General features: G+C 38.5%; 1 protein-coding gene across 2 annotated transcripts in view; it reads right to left on the reverse strand.

Moving 5' to 3' along the window:
• The window catches only part of SLC25A13 (solute carrier family 25 member 13), a 99,018-nt gene that overhangs the window by 59,336 nt on the left and 18,586 nt on the right, over positions 1–21,096 (reverse strand). For both annotated transcript variants that reach the window (XM_066553579.1, XM_066553573.1), the window contains 3 exons: positions 15,976–16,029; positions 11,310–11,452; positions 3,504–3,619 (listed from right to left, as the gene is read on the reverse strand). In XM_066553579.1, coding sequence (XP_066409676.1) covers positions 3,504–3,619; positions 11,310–11,452; positions 15,976–16,029 — 313 coding nt within the window. The remainder of the gene's footprint in view (positions 1–3,503; positions 3,620–11,309; positions 11,453–15,975; positions 16,030–21,096) is intronic.

Below are 21,096 nucleotides of genomic sequence, written 5' to 3' on the forward strand. Positions count from 1 at the left end.
AACACAGCATCCATTTTGAAATAGCTTCAGATTGAACTAGAGGACATCTAGAAAAGAAAACCAAAACCATAAAACCACACACTATACCACAGCTCTATTTCTTTAAGTACAAGAGCAAGATTTCTGTCTGGTGAGTAATTCTACTTTAATACAAATCAGAATTAAAATCTTTAAAGCAGGTTCAATAACGGTTGGCAGCACAGACTCAGGCAACCACACCTCTTATTGTGCCTTTCCTTACTCTCTTAGCAAAATCAACATGGACAACACTTATTTTACCCTACACTAGGGTTTGTGAGAACTGGTATCAGAAAATGTAAGTTCCAGTTCCTGGGTATCATTGCTGTGTTATTCACAGCTCAGAACTGTTAGGTACCATCATTTATTTTACCCATCCAAAATTAAAGTTACAATGACTTTGTTTTTAAACACTTTTTTATGCAACCATCTCACCTTTTTTTAAATGCCATCTAGTAAAGAATTTCAAAGGGCTCTGCTTCTTTAATGAGGCATTAAAATACAGTCACACGACAAAAAAGCAACTCTACTAAGTCTCTTAAACCCCTGGACTTACATTATCAGCTTTTATGTGCCTGTCAACACTCAACAGTAAGAAGCAATGGTTTGCTCTTTGCCTCGAATTTAAACTTTCCTGCTGAGAGCTTTAACTCCTTACAAACTGTCAAAGCTTTGACACTTCAGCAGAAAGTAAATCTACAACATGATGCAATGGCCAGGTGTAGTCTCAACCAGCCACTAGCCACTAATTTACTAGTGGCCATTTAATTCACCTCAAAAAGCAATAAACTAGAAATACTTCCCACCCCGCCATGTACTCACACTGCTTGCACATCAGCTCTTTTAAATAGGTAAGAGTTCTGTCAAAGAACCAGGTACAGTTAACTTGCCACTTTAAAGAAATGAAACATTTAAAATTGTAGAGATGTCAACATACAGCTAAAATGCAAATCCATTTCCAACCCAGAAGCTAAAGTAAGAGTGCAGCATTTTTCAAGAAACTAAGTGCCAAGTGATAAATTGGAACTTCTTTACCAAGAACATTTCTCTGAGTATCTACAGCCTGGATCTCACATTCAGTGTGGATGTTCATTGGCATAAAGCTCATTATTAATTCCTTTAACAAAGATGCCAAACCAAGTGCACCTGTGAAAGAGTAAGAGTTGGACGGATTTGCATAGTAGAAAATGTGAAATTCACTGCTGGGAACTATTCTGCTTGGTATAAGCTAAAATATTTATATCACTATTTTAGTGTACAGAAAAAAAAAATGACTGCAAAGATAAGCCATACTGTTTCTTTATAACAATGAAATGAGACAGAGACTTAAAATGAGAGCCTTGAGATACTACACCTAACAGCAGTATACTGAAAAATTATCCTTTCCCTATTCTTCTGTTCCTTTTACACTGTAATTCCACAGTATACAAAACCCCTATTTAAGTCTCCTAACCCTGATAAGGACTTGATACTACTCTCATTCAGGTGAATGGAAAAAGATCTCATAATTGGCCTCAAAGACGCATGACTGAGGAACTGAGTGGCAAAGTTACAGGATAGTATTTTAATAATGTATTTATGAAAATATTAGGGGTTTTTTTCATAATAGCAGGAAAATGGCTTCCTTTTCTCTCCTCGTGATATAAAATAAGGAACTAGCCTTGCATAAAGGTCAACCATTTCTGCTGAGAATGCACAACACTGAGACAGCTCTTCCATCCTCCCCAGTCCAGGCATTTACTGGGGTGGTAGCCACAAGGTACTACACAGAAGTTACAAATACATCTACGGTTTCAAAAGGGGAGATGAAGGAACTAAACAAAAGCTATCTGAGGTTCTGCCAATGTTGGCATGTCTGCTCTTTCAAATACCTTAAATACAGTCTGGCATGGGATTTTCTTTCATCACTAGAAGGACTTCAATGGACTTCAAATGCCAAACAAATCCTTTGACTCACTGTGTCAAACCCCAAGGGAAACATCTGACAGCAGGAAAAGTAGGAACAAGAATGCCAAGAGTTAAAAAGTCGGACTGATTCAGCATTCAGATCAAACAAATACAGTTCTTCCTAGATTATTAATGAGTGCTCCAAGCAACCAGGGGCTCTGATGCAGACAAGAAACTGCACATCACAGGCATTCCAGAGCTCTGGTCTGCCTTCACTGGAACAAAACCCTAGTAAAATATGCATTCCCTCCTGTTTTAAAAGCATGGCACCTCTCACTGCTTCTCTGTCCATATACATACACAAAAATGTTAGTAACAAAATACTTCCTTCATCAAGGTTATGATCTGCAGATTTTTTTTCTGAAAATCCTTTAGCATCTGTAGTAACTTCTGAAATAGTGCAAACAAAAAGCATTTCTTTCACACCCTCAACACACTACCAAAATAATAAAAAACAAAAGGGACACAAGAAGAGACAGCAAGTTTTCTCACCAGCCACAACTTCAAATACAGATTTTTTGAGATGGTAGAATGAATACAATGATGTTTCAAGCAATGGTTACAGAATCTTGTTAGTTCAAATGGAAAGAGAAAGGCTTTTTTAACTGAGCATAAGACATGTGTGAAAAGTACTAGTAAAATGCAATGGATGCGTAAACCATATATTTCGGAAAGACAAGAAAGTCAATAGCATCAAAATTTCCCATTTACTTAGAACTGTTTAACAACCAAACAATAAAACTTGATATATAGGAATGACCATGTCCAAATGTAGCAGATTAGAAACAGCAATTTTAGACAGTGTAGGTACTCAGAAAAAAAATTCCCCATACTTTTTCAAGTGCAAGCTCAATATCAGAAATTAGTCCAAACTACTAAATTCCGAATCCTTCTTTCAGACTGAATGGCCCTTATCATTAGGTAGGTGGGAGATAGTCCTGCAGATATCAAAAGCTATCTCTGGGATATCTAGAAAGAAACAGTCCTCTTAATCAAGTTTTAAACTGGCCTGAGTGTATCTCATTATCAGTGCAAACATCACACTTCCAATGCACAGCTGAATTTTACAGGGGGAGGGAATGGCAGAGGGCATATAATAATGAATTAATTACAATAAAATCTCACAGAAAACAGTTTTAATCCTTAGAAGTCAGCTAGCTTGAAACATAGCCAATTTAAACAAAAAATATTTCAGGGTAATGATTTCAAACCCAATATTCATTCAGGTCTTCTGGCAACTTCCTTGCAGTTTTACAATCATTTCCTATGGTTACCTATCACTGCTGGTCTGGACCTGCACAAGCATGTTGGGAAAGAGAAAAAGAGAAGTGACCAGTCCTCCAGAGAAAACACTGATGATGACCTTGGCTTCATACTGTGCACACAAAAATTATTTAAAAAGTGCAGGCATGAAGTTGCTTGGCATTAGTGTAGTTCCACTACCAATCACTGTCTTCTACAGTAACAGGAGGTGAAACACTTTGGCATAGGTACAGATTTTTACATCAAGAATGCACATTTAAGAATGAATGTCTTACCAAAAGTAACTTCTCCTTTGCCAGTCTTGTCAAACAGCTGAAAGGCTACTATGAACAATGCATCTGGAGCACACAGGACTGATTCAAATGCCACAAACTCTTGAAAGGATATCAACCTAAGGGATGAAGGAAAAAACAATAGCTATGAAACCAACTTGCTTGCAAAAAACTGAAATACAATATAATATTGATTATACAAAAGAAATAAGACTGTAACCAAAATATGTTCAAAATGTGTTCAACAGGGATTAAAATTTATCCTAAAATGCCCTCTCCCCAATGCTGTCAGGAAGCCTTTATATCACTAAACGGAAATGTCTGTTGAACAAGGCATTATTCCTCTCAGCAAGTCACAACAGAACATAAAATAAGCAAAACACTCAGCATGGCTACTCACGTCAGCTTTAATGTCTAACTGAACTGCCCTCTGGGGGAGCCTACCTCCCTCCACTGGCAAAACAAGAGCCAATAAAGACATGAGTAACCTCCCTCAAGACTCAGTACTTAGCACTTTTGGAAAGCAAATCCATTCAAGACCTACATGCTGCCACTCACTTCAGAAGGAACCGATCAGAATGTGTTATCTGTTTGCTAGCAACTTATTAGTCATCCATCACAGCCCTCCAGTCCTGCATGTTGAGTCACAAATTTCAATCGGTAGTCTTCATGTTCTTCCTCAGCCCAAGAGCAGTTTATTCAAATTCATCATTACAGCCTGGTTCCTAATGTGCTAGCACAGTAGTAGGGCATAGATAAAAGCAGGGTTGTCCTTCCAGAAGTTAGTTCATAAGCAGAAATACATAATTAGACAACATGGTATTGTTTCCAGCAGTAGGTCTGATAACAGCAAAGACCTTGAACATTCTAATTTCTCTGCATCACACCCAAGAGTTCAAATGGAGATCAAACTGCTGTTCTTAAAGAGGCAAAGGCCAACTATTCTTCTTTTTCTTGAGTCTTTAATGTCTAGGCTGTAGAGTTTAAAATCATCTTCAAATATTTGGTGGCAGGGCCTGCTAGCAGTCTGGGATAGTTAAGATTGCTGTCTCTAAGGCTGCTTTATGTCAGTGTAGCAGGCACATAGCTTTAATGGGTTCATGTGGCAGCAGCTGGGGAACAAGGATTATTTCTGAAAAGCACAAAATTCAGTGTATCCAATGTCAAGAAACATACACAAACGCAGGGGATTTTTAATGGAAACTAACTATATTCTTAGGACTTTGGTCCAAAGTGACACTGCAGTCAGTTCAATGAAAACTTCTACTCAGTATGCAATAATAGTGAAGAATTAACAGTTTGAGTAAATTGGAAAAGATGTTTTTTCCATCAAGTTACGATGACCCATGACTATACAGCAATTTCCAGTCACCTGTTTCATGGGAATTCAGAGAATATGCTGAGTTGGAAGGGGCCCATCAGGATCATGGAGTCCAACTCCTGGCCCTGCACAGGACCATCTCCAAAAGCCACATCATGTATCTGAGAGGATTGTCCTTCCTGAACTCTGACAGGCTTGGTGTTGTGACCACTTCTCTGGGAAGCCTGTTCCAGTACCCAACTACACTCTGAGTGAAAAATCTTTTCTTAATATCTAACCTAAACCTCCCTGAACTCAGCCTCATCCTGTTTGCTTGAATTCTGACACTGATCACAAGAGTGAAGGGTTCAGTACTTGCCCCTCCTCTTCCCTTGTGAGGAAGTTGAAACCACAATGAGGTCTCCTTTCAGTCTCCTCCAGACTGAACAGACCAAGTGACCTCAGCCACTCCTGATATGGCTTCCTCACAAGGCCCTTCACCATCTTTGCTGCCCTCCTTTGGGCACTCTCTATCAGCTTAATGTCTTTTTTATATTGTGGCACCCAAAGCTGCACACATTATTCAAGGTGAGGCTGCCCCAGCTCAGAGCAGAGCAGGACAATCGCCTCCCTTGCCTGGCTGGTGATGCTGGGCCTGATGTCCCCAGGACAAGGGTGGCCCTCCTGGCTGCCAGGGCACTGCTGACTCATATTTAACCTTCTGTCAACCAGGACTCCCAGGTCACTTTCCACAGTGCTGCTCTCCAGCCTCTCATTCCCCAGTCTGTCTGTATATCCAGGGTTGCCCCATCCCAGGTGCAGAATCTGGCACTTCCCCTTGTTACACTTCATTCAGTTGGTGATTGCCCATCTCCCTAGTTTGTTGAGGCGTCTGCAGGGCCTCTGCCCTTGAGGATGTCAGCAGTTGGCAAACTTACTTAGTATCCTTATGAGTCCTGCACCAAGGTGACTTATGAAGATGTTGAAGAGCACAGGGCCAAGGATGGAGCCTGCAGAACCCCCTTAGTGACAGGTTGCCAGCCTGATGTCACCCCATTCACTGTAACCCTTTGTGCCTGACCTGCAAGCCAGTCACTCGCCCATCAGGGAACTGAGCAATTCAGCTGTGTGCTGGACATTTTGTCCAGAAGGACACTATGAGAGACAGTATCATAAGCTTTGCTGAAGTCTTAAAAGATTACATCCACTGGCTTTCCTAGATCAACACTTGAAGTGTGCTTGCTGCACATCAGCAGCCAAACATTCACAGGGTAACAAGCCAACTTCCATGAGGAACATAAAAACATGAGAAGATTAATAAAAGAGGACAATTTTTTTAAAAAAGCACAGCACAGAGAAGGCCTAAAAGCTGTTCTACACTACCTCCCTCAATATACCTGCAATAAATAAAAGAAATGCAGAGTATGAAATGGTCTAACAAATAATTAACTCTGGGAGCTTGCCACCATAAATTATAACATAGTGCAAGAAGTAAATAAAAAGAAAACTCCTCAGGTATTTTTAAGATTAAACTCAAAATTAATGATGCCAGCAAACATATAGGAATGCCTTAAGCTCTACTGGCAAAGAAGTCTGTGCCTTGTTACATATGCACACGTTAGCACACGAGCAATCCATCAGGCCTTTAAATGCCTTGGAGCTCTCAGTACTCCCCACCATTAGACACAGACTACAAAGATATTCAGTCTTGCAAAGGCAGAAAACTTCCATCCCTTCTGAGCCAAAATAAATTTTTTCAGAAGTAATATTACCTTCAATTTTGAATCAATCTACCACAACCTACTCAGTTTTGTATTTATGCATATTTACTGTTACAATGTGACTTACTGGCTATAAAAAGCTATTATTATTTATTATTATTGGCTACATACCTGACAGAACAGTAAACAGATCCAAAGCACTGAGTTCTGTTCCAAAGATTATAATACATGCACACAGGAAAAACAAAAAGGACAGCAGGTGACAAGACTCTAGAATAGGATTGTTTGGAATTATAAATGTAAAATCTCTGCCAACATCATCTTGGTAAAGCTGTTTTTTGTGTGGAACAACCTGCACGTGTCCTTACCAACAGTTCACAATACAGTGATTACAGCCCAGAAAAGAAATACAGCACCTATCCCAGCAGAATTCCAGCACCATGTTAAGAACATATGCTATGTGACTAGGCCTGGGTTTGATTAAAACTCCATGTATTAACACTATTACAAGATTTTATACTAGTAGAAGTATTTTTTTTTCAGCACTTGGAAGCAATAACCCCCCTAATAAATCACAGATAAATGCTTAAAATAACCTTATATCCATTTTTAAAACAATTACTCATAGAACTAGGAAGATTAAAAAATGTACGAATTGTGTAGTTCTAGCCAGACTGTTAAAGAAGAGACATTAATATCTGCTGTGCCAGCTGAATTCAAATTAACCCAATTTTTACATGTTAATTAAACCAGCTATTTTCTTCTTATTGTATTTTTGCTCCCTAAGTAGACTAGCCTGCTAGTGATTCCCAACAGATCTATTCTAAGGACGACGTATTCATTTACTTCTATTATGACCATACAATACAGTAACTGAGCAGTAATTTTTCAGTCAATTACACGTGTGATTCTTAATGCTTAAAGAAGCTGAAAAAATGTGTACTACATAGCCATATGCTCACTTCTCTATACTGCACAAGGGTAGTTGCCTGGGTAACATGTTTTCTCTCTGGTTTAGCATCACCTTTTTGGGTTTAGCACAACCCTTAAGTGAATATCATTAGGTGTCATTAAACAGCACATGTTAACGTGGACTTCAATATACTACTTAGGAGTTATTTCATATACCTAAACAAGTAGTCATTGATGTTACAAAAGCAGAGAAAAACCAAGTGATTTTTACAGCACAACGAGAGGAGGCTGAAATGTTTACGAAATTTTATTTCAGTTTTGAAGATATTCCACACAAGTAAGTCAAAGTCTTCCTTCACCTTCACATCCTCATTACCAGTGCCAATACCACAGTTTATTCAGGAAGGTTCAAACCTTGATATTTTAAAAGCACCCACATACAAGAACACCAGTCTAAACATAACAGAGTATGGTGCAGCAAAACCACTATTTACTACCCTCTCCTGTCTTCCACGTTCACACCCATGGCATCTGGACACCCCATAGGCACAATACATTCCCACCAGAGAAAGTCTGCAAGTAGCCAAAGAAAAAAACCCACCTGCTTTTTTATTACCTGCTGTAACAATACATACAAATGCAATGATGAAGAGGTTTTCTTCAGAAATCAATGCAGATGTTTTTACTGTATCAGCAATTTAAACATGGTAACATAATGGGACACAAATTGAAGCTACATCTATTATTTTACACTGCAAGCTAGGTAAACTAAGTATAGTGTAAATTGGTGCATTAGAGGATAAATTTATAACCAATAATAATGGAAAATGCTGGTATTTCCAAGTGTTATTTTGGAATACTTTGTCGTTTCTAAAAATAAAGCATATGGTATTTCAAGTGTTAGTTACTACTACAGTCCAAACAGAGACGTGCAGTAAATACTTATTTTGTTAGGCAAATGTTTAAAAGTACCAACAAAAATCTGAAAAATTATATTACAGTAGGCAGGATGGAAAATGCCTGGCCTATTGCTGATAGGCCTTTAGAAAGCTACTGTATTTTGGGGAAATTTCTGTCTGATCCAACTGAGGCCAAATTTTTTTTTTTTTTTTTTTTTTTTTTAATTTTTAAACTAAGGTTAGGAGTGAGAGGCTTAAGGCCAGGAACAGAGCTCCTCAATCTGTTTCATACAAACAACAACCATGCAATACAACACTTATTAAAATCTATTTTATTACCAGTCAACTACTTTGAAAGGTTTGTCTGGCAAGGAGTGTATTTCCTTTTCTTAGAGGAAGCCTTAAAAACATGCCTCCATAAGAGAGCAGCAGAAAAGCCCAGCATCAAATAAACCTCTGCCCTAGCTTAAGATGGAGGCAAAACTTGCTCCCATGGCAACGGATATTCACTGAACAACAGAGTATGCCTTAAGAGGTCTCGTACCTTTGTCACAACAACAGCAGCTCGTGCAGACCCTCAAATCCTCAATCTCTGGCCATGCAGGAACTGGGCTAGACTTACATGAGATTTTGTCTACAGTAACCACTGTGAGATTGTATGCAAGAGCTACAGTTCGTTTCATTTCACACTCAGAACTTCTTCAGCTCTTGGGTAAGAAACTCTTTGCCCATCTATACGCCCTGCTCATGAGTCTGAAGTCCTTGTGCTGTCTGCCTTTCACCTGTGTACTTACCCAGTTAAGTATTTCACACTGATTACACTTGGTATGTATACCTAAGTTGTCACCAAAATCAGAAGGAATTAAAAAGCATTCTAAAGAGTGCTAGGAACAGCCCTGGTGGAGGCTCAGACCCTTTTAGTGACAAGTGGTGATGCTCAACAGTCATGAACAACAGCTGCTTCTTCAGAGCAAAAGAGGGATCCAAGACAGTGGATAAATGCTTCTGGAAATAGCCTAGCAGTATTTTCAGAACTGCACTACTTTAAGTCACTAACACTGTAACAATATTAACTTGTCATTGCTCTTGCAAGATACCTTCTATTTTATAATAGAAATAATGCTAAATTACTGAACAGACTCTCATGACCTTAACCATGTGTAAGTCCCTAAACACTGACAAGCCTATTAAAAATGAACACCAACAAAAGCTGGCTTGTGCTTCACTGTAGAACTGGGAGCTCTGGACTGCTAAGTTGGCAACGTTCAATAGGAGAAGACCAATAGTCCTGTTGGTGTCTTGAGGAGATTTCATGATAGGAACCAAAAAGCAGCTGACCCCTGCCTCAGATGATTACTCTGCAAATTACTTTAAACACCAGGAGAACCAGGTACAAAAACTGAGCAACATGGCAAAAAATGCTGCAATGCCACATTAGGGAGATGGATGCTAATCACTTCCCAAACTTTCTCCATTCTTTCACATATTAACTAAACAGGAAGACACCCTGAATACCAGAAGAGACTCTCCAAAGAGACGTTAGGAACTGTCGCTGCACAGTGTGGATTACAGAAACAATCCTTACCCACGGCAGAAAGCAGCAATTAGAAGCCTCAATACTACACCACAAAACTCTTACAAGATCATGCCAAGTTACGAAATCCCAACTTGTCAACAAGTTCACATAGGCTACAGTTTTACATTTTGTTCTTCCTGACACCAGCTTCTGTGAGGGAGATCCAAATCACAAGGTATGGATTATGTTCTCAATCTTCTTATTACAAAACGGATTTGAAGCCATGTAATTTGGAAAATGCTGTTTTTGCAGGCATCAAACCAAGGGAAGAAATCTGAGAAATGTTTAATGTTTTCAGTCAAACACTGTCTGAAGACATGGCTTTCTTGATGCCATCAATGTTACCAACACAACCTTTTACAGAATTCTTTTCCTGGGGCAGCAATCATCACATTAACTCATCTGCAAGGCTTAAGGTGCTCAGCTGCCAAATACATGAGAGTGGCTAAGCCAAAAAGAAAGCACAGAAAGGACTGCAAAATTTCTCAGTTATGCCTGCATCTTTTCCTAGGAAGACTGCATTCTCTAGTCATGCTTTGTTTATCTCACATTTTACTCTCTGCAACCACTGATATGAGTCACGCCTGAAGTTTTCTGGTTTCTAAAAATGCCACAACTGCACACTTTAAATCCATAGCTAATTATTCTCAAATTTCTCTAAAGATACTTTAAAAGGGAGAGTTCAACAACTCATATGGGTGAAGAGACAGCTTGCCTGGGCATGTACCAAAAGCAAATGCTAGGATTTCATTAAAGTAGGGGGAAGGAAGATGGAAGGGTAGCTAATCTTGCCTATTGGCAAAGTCAGCCTTTCAAATGCAAACCATGTGCAACCAACTTCACTGCTGTCTTCCCAAGATTGCAGAGTAGCTCCCTAAATACCTTAGGTGCTCCTCCTCCCTCTTGAAGCAAAAACACAGCGGCAAAAACCTTTAACAGTGCCAGGGCAAAACAAAGCAGGGGCACTTTTTTCTAGGATCTCTTCCTACACCATCTAAACTTACTTTGGATTTCTATTTGAATGTGTTTGTGAGAGATACATAAAGTAAACAGAGACAGAAAGACTCAGGGAAGGAAAGAAAAGCAGGAGCTAGGGGAGCCAGCCAACAAACATGAAAGGTTCCATGAATTAAAAATATGTAGTAGACAGAAAATTGTTTGCACCACTAAATGGTAAGTGCAGTTGAAAACAATGTTTCTACTCTCTTCACTTAAAATATTCTGTATTTCTTTATGGATCTGCAGGGGAAAACAAAACAACCTCCCCTTCAAGGATCACACTGTTTGAAAAAATGATTTTGTATTTTTTAAATGAACAACAGAAAAAGAAAAAAATAAACCAATCAACTACAAATTCCCACCACCCCCAAACCAAAATCAAAACCACAAAAAAACACTTACCCATCTTTTGTCTGATCCACCACACCTGCAAGGAGTTGTACAGTGCTTGCATTAGGCAAACCATCTCCAATTATCTTCAAGTACCGTGTGACAAAGTCATTAGGAGACATGAAGAATTCTCCATTCTTCTCCACACTTGCATACTGTTAAGTGAATACAATATTTAGTGCCACACGTCCTTCTCCAGGCATTTATTACCACCACCCATAGTCCCCAATCCCAAGGAGGCCTCTGTTACAGCAGATGACAGTTCTGCTCCAGTGAACCTACAGCCTAGACCCAAATAGGAAAGAGTAAGAGGAGAGTACTGAAGCAGCTGAAGGCTCAGCTTCCCAGACAATGAATGGCAGACATAGGATTTTTGGATTATCATGTCAACAATTTGTTCACAGTAATCTAGAAATGTTCCATAGCACCGAATATGTTTCTGAAGTAGAAGCACAAGCACATTTGCAACCAGGTATGTGGCATCTCAGGCCCACTGAAACTCTGACAGCATATCTTATTTATGTGAAATGACTCCTTCTTTAGCCATTCTACTTCAGGATGAGAAGGCAGGGCTGGTGACACCCGGAAATGCCAGGGCAGCAAATGATCCCCCAGGAATGTCCACCTGGGGGTGCTGTATTGGAGAACTCTACTGCATCACCTCCAGCCATGGAGCTTTCTCCTTTAGGAAAGGAGAACCTACAGATACTTCTCCTTGGCTGAAGTGCTGAAAGGAGGCCAAAGAATAGCATTTGCAGAAAAATATAACAGCAAAACACGAACTTTGACAGTTCAGCACACTGCAGAAATAAGAAAAGAATTCTGACACCTGCCATACAGTATCCCTGCTTTACACACAGACTAGCATACTACTCCAGAAAACAGCTATTGACAGACCCAAGCAGATTTGCTTCCAGGGGAAGCCTCCAGTAATACGTTACAAATAAAAGTAATATTAACATTTTTGAAGATAATATCTAAATAAATAAATAAAATTCCCTTTGTTACCACCTCTACCCTCAATTTTTTAACTCCTCATTTTCTGAAGAAGGTCAAATTTGAAATCAACCCTAAAGAATGTATTTTAAGAAAAGAAAAAGGATAATGACAATCATTAAGAGGAACAGAAATCCCAGGCAAGATTTGTAGAACCATGTGCTAGCTTTAAGGGAAACAGATCTATCTTGGGATAACAAATACGCACTGAGAACAGGAAAGAAACTGCTAATTTCTGTTTTTAAATTTTTTTAGGCAGTGTAGGATGATAAACTATCATAGCATCTCCCCACAGAGTATTATCCACACGAAAGTAATAAATAAATTAGATGTCTATTGCTGTTTAGTAGTGTACTTCAAGCACATGTTTTATTTCACATTACTGTGGCTCTGCTAAGGGACAAAAACTGCCAGTTTTCATTTCATACTGGAGCCTGCAGCGTACTGTTATACCTGCTGTAGGCATATAACTCTCAGAGGGATGCCAAAGTGTTACAGTAAGTAGATTATTTTCTTCTAGTGCTATAGAAATACCATTTTCAGGTACAGCAATATCTTCAAGAAACAAGGCTTCAGAGGAGCAAGCCTAACAAAACATAACTCGCTTTGGCATCTATATATTGGATAGTGCTAAAGGATTCCTGTTTCAATAACACATGCTTGCTAGCTGCTACACTGCAAGGAATTTTGAATTGTATACTTTTATAAGAACTAACAGATCAATTGATTTCAATGTAATCATTTGCAGAAAGACAGAATCCTTCAAAATCCCAGCCTCAGAAACTTTTAACACAGCTGCTATTGAGAAACAAATCAAATAAGTCAGACAGTCTATGCTTCTACATTTCTTTTTTCATCCAGTCTAACCCCCTGCTAGGGCACTCAATAACAGAAAACAGCACAAGGTTTCAGTGTCCCCCTGTTTCTTGTCATTGTGATTTACTCAAGTGTATTTGAAATCCAATCACGTACTCTATACTACATATAGAAAATGACCTTGAAAAATGTCAGCTTGATCACTTTGACTAAAATCTAATCTCTTAGGGGTTATGTTAGAAGACTTAGAAGAAGTACTCTTGGAAATTATCATAACAAAAATAAAGAAAACATCAATTCTATTTGTTTTGGAGGAGCAGCATTTAAAAATTGGTTCTTTACAATTTTATTTTCCCCCACTTTGACAATTATACCCACAGAGAATTTGATATTATACATAGTACTTAATGGCTTTTTGGCAACTTATTTACACACTTTTTATATAGTCAAGTAATAACAAGTTTAACCACATTTAAAGTAAGATTTGCAAACATATTGGGGATTTGACATACTAAATATGCTAAAAGTTGACTGCAATGCACTGCATTTAAACTGATAATTTCACATTTATTTCTACACTGTGGGTACCATCCCTAAACAGCAATCACATTTTTAAATTCTTAATTGAAGTAGGAAAGAATAGTTGTCAAATTATTTTGTAAGTGAACATTCCACAATCTGCACAAGCAACTGTATTGGCTTCACCACTTAAAATAGCCTGGAGAAGCTTAATTAACACTCTGGGCATCACTCATCTCTAGACCATGAACAACATAACACATTTACTCATCATTTTTGCCTTCTTGGGAGTAAGCAGCATGACAATGCTACATTACACTGAACAAAACATTTAGCTCATATTTCATTACTTCTTTACTGGGATATCTTCTTTTTAGTGGAAGGGAAAGCAAAAGGAAGAAAAAGAAGTCAGAGGTGGCATTTCGTGTGCTAAACTACAACGCATTCAATCCACCAAATCAGGTGATTGAGGGAGCTACAATCTTCAGAAATTTGAGAGATTAATATCCACTATTCTCAGCAAACCAACCAACCAACTTCCCCACTCTCCAACTCAGGATCACCTCATAGCTCAGAAGGGACTGGGTTTCTCTCTAGTGTGTTTGTTTCCTTCCTCAATGCTACTGTTTTCTCAGGTCAGTGGTCTACTCCCTATCTGCTTTTTCTGCTGCTATGCTCCTTCCTGCTCTTCAAGTATTCCTCTGTAAACCACATAACCCCTTCTTTTGCAAGGGTCTGTTTGCTCTCCTGACAGATACAAGTTCCAGGACTTAAGAAGTTAAATCCTGACTTCCTCAACTGAAAATCTCATTTTAGAGCTATAAATACTGACAGTATATAATAAAACTATAAATACAGGCAATATACATTGTGACACCTACACATATGGTTAATAATAGCTCACAAGGGACAATGGAAAAAAATACCAAGAACTACACTGAGAGTGGGGCATGGGCTGGAGAGCAAAGATGGAGGGAAGAAACTGGAAAGGTATGAGCTGTCTCAAGCCCTCAACACCTCCACAGAAATAATCTAGATACAACAGCTCCCTAATAGCACTGTGCCATCTACCTCATACTTATTCTTCAGAACCACAAATTTTTCTACTCTTTTTTTTTATACCAGAATACCAAACTTACCCAGATAGTGGACTAATGAATCTTAGGAAGGCTACACATAGTTATTTAAATTTAGGAAATGGGTCAAAGAAAGCCAGTTTCACAAAATCACTGAATAGTTTGGGTTGGAAAAGACTTTAAAGATCACCTAGTTCCAACCTCCCTGCCATAGGCACATACATGTCCCATTAGACCAGGTTACTCAAAGCCCCGTCCAAAGCCCCAGCCTTGAACACTTCCAGGGATGGGGCATTCACAACTCCTCTGGATAAGCTATTCTGGGGACTTACCAACCTCACAGTAAGAGTTTCTTCCTTACTTCCTTAACCTAAACCTACTCTTTTTCAGTTTAAAGTCATTCCCCCTTGTCCTACCACTACATGTTCTTGTAAGATGTCCCTATACTTGTGAAATGTCCCTCTCCAGATTATTTGTAGGCTCCCTTGAGGTACTGAAAGGCTGCAGTAAAATCTCCCTGGAGTCATCTCTTCTCCAGGCTGAACAATCTCAATTCTCAGTCTGTCTTCATAGCAAAGGTGCTCCAGCACTCTGATCATCTTTTTTTGTGACCCTCCTCTGGACTAGCTCCAACAGGTTCACATCCTTCTTGTCTTGAGAGTCCCAAAGCTGGATGCAGCAATGCAGGTGGGGTCTCACAAGAACAGAGCAGCGTTGGAGAATCGGCTCCCACTCTTCAGCAAAACACTAAAGCACATTTCTCTCAAGTATATAAGCAAGTACGTGAGTCTTTCCACAGCAGGCCAACAAAGAAAGAATTTCAGCTAAATAATAAATATGGCCAGCACTTCACATGGTGATCTTCCCAACAGTTCTACAAATAACAGAAGCAGAGATAATCCTAAGGAAGAAAGGATGGGAAGGATGGAAGAAGAAAGTTTACCAAGTCATTTAACAGTAAGGTATCTACATGAACATTTTACCACATGTAAGAACAATAGTGAAACTCCTACCACATTCTCTGAACAATATGGGTTTTTTCTAAGATAGCAATACTTCTTCTGAGTCAATACAATAATCACTCAGGAATATATCTGACTTCTTGGTGAGCATTGTTCAATTCTGATAATGGTATTTAAGTCTAACATGGTAATAATACAGTGAATGATTAATGGTTGGAAAAAAACTATCAAGAGTTGTATGCTGCAATAAAGGAGCAAAAGATATGAAAAATTTAAGCAGAGAGAGTAAAATATTTACTTTACACATACCTTCAAAAATATTGCTTTCAACTCAGCTGGATCAGCTCTTTTGGTTAGAGCCACCTACAAGTAAATGCAATTACATTAATATGCATAGCTTACACAAAAGGTGTCAAAGTGTCATTTAAAAACAAGAACACAAACAACAGAACAAGTGATGAAAATAAATGTTCACCTTAGATAAATCAGGCACAGCTTTAGTTGGCCACACTCATTTTATCCATTTCACACTTACATAAGGTTATTCAATATTTTTGTTCTGCTTTCGTTATGCAACCCTGCAACTCTTAAACAAGCACACATTAACAAGTCATAAAGACATTCAAGAATCACATCTCTATAGCATACCTCTCTGCTGGGATTCAGCATTATACTATTTTTACCACAGATTTTTTACACTTCTAGCACCTTTCACCTAAAGATTTCAGAGTGCCATACACAGTCCGTAAGTGATAAAAGGCAAGAATGAAATACTCAGACTCACAAACTTGTTCAAGAAAGCAGCTCCATAAAAAACTGAATTTCAATGTAACTATTTGGCTTATTACACCATTATAAAGTGTAGATCTTTTTAATGAGATTAATTCAGAAAGCAGTATCTAGAGTATCTAGATTTTTCTGCAGATCAAATTAGCAAGTCCAAACTAAAATGTAAGTTGTATTTATCACCACAAGCCCAAAGTAATTTTTTTTCAAAACGCTGAATCAAAAAATATTCAACCCACTATGGAGTAAGTTCATCAGTATTATCCTGGTTGATATACCATACAATCCTTTTGCTGCTTTTGGCAGTAAGTGGATGTGTCCCCTCAGCCTGTGCCTACTAGAGTTTCCCTTTCCTTCTTCAAGCTACCTTGATAAAATCTTGCTTGCTAACATAATAACCCTCATCTGACAAGTCAATTCAGAACATCCATCTATTCCAAATTAAAAAAAAAAATTCTTTGCAAGCAAACACATATTTTCAAAAAAATTGTGTGGGATTTTCAAAAAAAATTCCAAAGGGAATAAACAGCCAAAGGACAAGACACAGATTCTTACCCTCATTTAATTAAACATCAGAAATGCTATCAATAAAACACTACTTTACTTTCCTAACTCTTTTTAGCAATGGTAGAGTGTAAAGGCAAATGTGACCCCAAGTGCATTTCTGGAACCATACTGGCCTACTGCAGAAAATAGAAGGAGTCTGTGTAAGTCTGTACAACAGCATTATATCCTCACACATACACTTAATGACAAATCTTCAGTAAGTTTGTCCTCACCCTAGATGGTGAAAAAACACAACAAAAAACCCCACAAAAACATGCAAAAAAAACCCCAAAAACCAAACCAAAACCCAGAATATTTAAAGAAAAGTGTATGATTACGGTTTCTTACAAAATTCTATAAGTTTTTTAAAAGGGAAAAACCACATCTATGCTCAACTGACAAAGTCCACAGCTGGAGTCCCAATCCTGTGTCTACACAGAAATCTGTGTGAAAGGACTGCAAAAAAATCAAAGCGTAGTTGTGAAGCTAAGAACATAAAAACGTGTGTTTTCTAAAATGCAAGCTGTCCTAAATATAATCACTGTGAGCAGAGATTTAATTTAACCTGTTTGTAAAAATCTGATAGTCTAGAGCAAATGGGAACTCTGTGGAATGAAAAAAAAAAGCAGTATTTCTATGCTGCTTCAGTCCAGAACCCTGCCACTATACAAGCAAAGGAAAGACACTTCAAACACCTTTAGCCAGTAAATATAAATCAGTATCATATTTTATCTGTCTTAAAGTTCAAATTTTATACTGTCAGAGAAAGCTAACCCTAAAGAAACTAAGGGAGGAAAAAAAGGAAAAGATACATGAACTTACACTATTTTCCTTTAATTTCACTGACATTAACAATTCTGAGAAACTTGGGAGATGTGCTCACAGTCCAGCTACCATTTTTCAGCCCCCTTTTGATTACGGGGGAATTTGAGTGGTGTTTTTTACCGTCAATACTGAAAGACAGGTTGAAGCTGGTTAGGTCAATGAATGGCACAGAAGAACTGCAGACTGGGAGCCCCAGCAGTGACTGCATACCACAGCTTTTCTCCATTTCCCACAGTCTACTTCCTCATTTTTCCATTCCGCAGCAAACAGAAGAGGAAAGGCATGGTTAACACCATGTCACATCTACCAATGTGCTTTCTGAAAGGTGTATCTGATCCCAATTGAAGAAAAGAGCCTTTACTACATTACATGAGAACTTCAGGAAGACTGATGTTAATGCAGCCATACCAGTGACTAAGAGAAGCATTTTATTCAGCGTTTCATCCATACCCAGCTATAGGCAAGGCTGAAGCTGCACACACAGCCATAAAAACCGATCCTGATGACAGGTGTTACTAGAAGATTCCCACTCTAGAAAAGGTCAAAATATTACTTTCCATACCATTCTGTAAATAGTTATGTCATCAGTTGAAAGGCAAAGTAACCTGATGCCAACAAGACTGCAAGCTGACAGGTAGCATGCTTGATGAAAAGTGACCCACAGACGAAAGCTGCTTCTCCATCAGTCAGCTCAGGTGATATGTACTGACTCTCACATAACTGGGTTCGGGTGATGCGTTTTGATACTTGAAAGACTTCTCAATTTTACTTCCATCTTTTCTCCATAAAGATAAAATCAGCTACGAGCTGGAAGGCCTAACACCTCTCTAGCGGCATGAGAAGGCATTTGACAAAGGAGATCTGAGTGAAATAATGTTGCTATTGCTCTTTAAAAAAAAATACTACATAACAGATACACCTAAAACAGCAACTTCTATTAAATAAGGTTCAGTGAAGAACGCCCTCCAACAAACAACATTTGTTATTAAAAAGCCCAGGAGACAACAGAGTACATCAAGTGAAGTGCAGGACTATAATCAAGTTAGAACACTCTACAGGGAAGATTGGGATCATGTATAGAAAATATCAGCAGGGATTTTCATTCCTAAGGAAGACACCTGAAAGTCTTTAGCAACATACTGCATGTACATGGGTGTTATAATATATATGAAGAATGAAACAGAACAGGCAGTATAAGAACTGCACTTAAAATGCTGAGTCCCTCCCATTAGCAACAACACTCAACAAAGGGTGCACAGAGAAAAGGAAAGCTCTGTGAGAGACAGTAACACAGATTGATTTGCATGCTGGAGCTCATCATATCTTCAGACTCCCTTGCACCTTGACCATAATTTCAGCCCATTTTCTCCAGCAGCCCTCTTTTCTCCTTATTGACTTATCCTCAATTTACAGAGACATGCATTTTCAGTCTCACTTCCATACTCAAAATTAAATGCAGAGTCTTTCCATAAAAATATAACTGTAAGACACAAGAAAACAGAATCCACTGGGAGTCAAAGAAGATTATATTACATTTCCAACCAATTCTATTAATATATTTGTCATACACAAGATAGAAGAAACCGATTGTGAAAGATTACATGATATCAAAAGACACAAAAAGATTAATAACATTGTGTGTTCCATCCAGTAAAGAACAACAACATGGGTGGGCAAGAAAGAAAAAGGGCAGTAGGAAAATAATAATTAATGTCAATATAACATCAATCTAATGGCAAAAATATAATATCTGATATTCTCACCTTTACAGCAAAGATCATTTTGGTAGCCACAGTCTGAACAGAGTAGAAAGGTGATTATTATCCAGGAATACTTAGAAATCGCTACAATATTCTAGAAAGTTTATTACAACAACAGCAAGGCCTAACCCAAGACAAAGAGATAATACTCTTTCTTTCTTTTGGTTTAGTCTGAATACAATTCAGATGTGAAGGAAAAACAGAGGTAAGGTTGCTCCCCCAGACCTCAGTATCTTTAAAACCTCCTGACACCAAGCAGGTAAAATGCTGGACAGCTGTCCTTCTCCAAGCAGAGAGCCAGAGCTGTGGCAGAGCTGACAGTGGTGAGCTCGGTCTGCTCAGTTCTAGAGAACACCATCTACAGACACATATAGAGAAAAGATGTTTGATGAAAGGCTCAACAAGTGATACATGCTCCTGTAACTTGTGTTGAAATTAAGATTATTTTTCAGAAGTTCATCCATTCTTAAACACAACTGAAGAATGCAATGTATTTCATACCACTACAAGACCCCAAATTAAAATTGAAACCTTATGTCTTGTAGGGGTATTCTTTTATTTCATCACAAGTTATTGAGTCCACCTGTAAGACTCAAACACATGTGGCCCAGTTTATGTAAGAGGTCAGATTAGATCATTGTAATATTTCCTTCTGGCTAAAAGTATACATATACACTTCAAATGTGCAACTCCAAAGGAGATCAAACTGGGGTCTGACCTTACATTCTTGTTTAAATGAGTGACTGGAATATCGGAAACGAGTCAAAGCACAGTTACTGGCCAAGTCTGAATTCAGACCAGAAACCCATTAATTATTATGCTAAGACAATATTCCAGTTTTTATTTTAATACAACTAACCTGTTCATGTAGATGAGAATCATCTTTCTTCCCTATTTAGACATATATAATCATTCTCCTAACCTAGCACTTTCCTTGGTCACTTTTCCATCATCACACCCATATCCTAAGTTACAAGTGTTCTGCATCAGCCTCTGTGCAGGGCACTGCCTCTTGTTTCAGCTGCCTCAATAAGCATTTTCTGTCAGTCCAATATACATATTGTCACCTCAGCAAAAGAACTGCCAATCCTTCTACAGTAAAAGAACTTGACTGTGATCTACAGTGGAAAGTGAACTATGCAGAACATTACAAGGGAGATTTCAAGCAAGATGTGTGGACCAGCTCACCAAGCAGAGAATCAGACAACTGCAAGGAGAGCTGGCATTGAACGCAGATCAAAAACCTTCTCAACAGACCTCCTTAACAATAAACCGAGTATTTCTCCTAGGAAAATACAGTTCAGATAGCATTTGGCATATCTGCCCAAAGGCTTAGGCTAAGAAGAACTGCAAGAGACATTGGTAACTACCAAGCAGGTAGGTACATCCAGCCTGATCAGTCTGAGCACAGTCTTTCTTTTCTAAAAACAGTTCTGATCCTCTCAGTCAAACATTTCAACTACACTTCGCAAAAGCCTAACCCTACACTAAGCATTCCTTTGTCTAATAACAC

Source organism: Molothrus aeneus, chromosome 1, assembly GCF_037042795.1.
Source record: "Molothrus aeneus isolate 106 chromosome 1, BPBGC_Maene_1.0, whole genome shotgun sequence".
NCBI lineage: Eukaryota > Metazoa > Chordata > Aves > Passeriformes > Icteridae > Molothrus > Molothrus aeneus.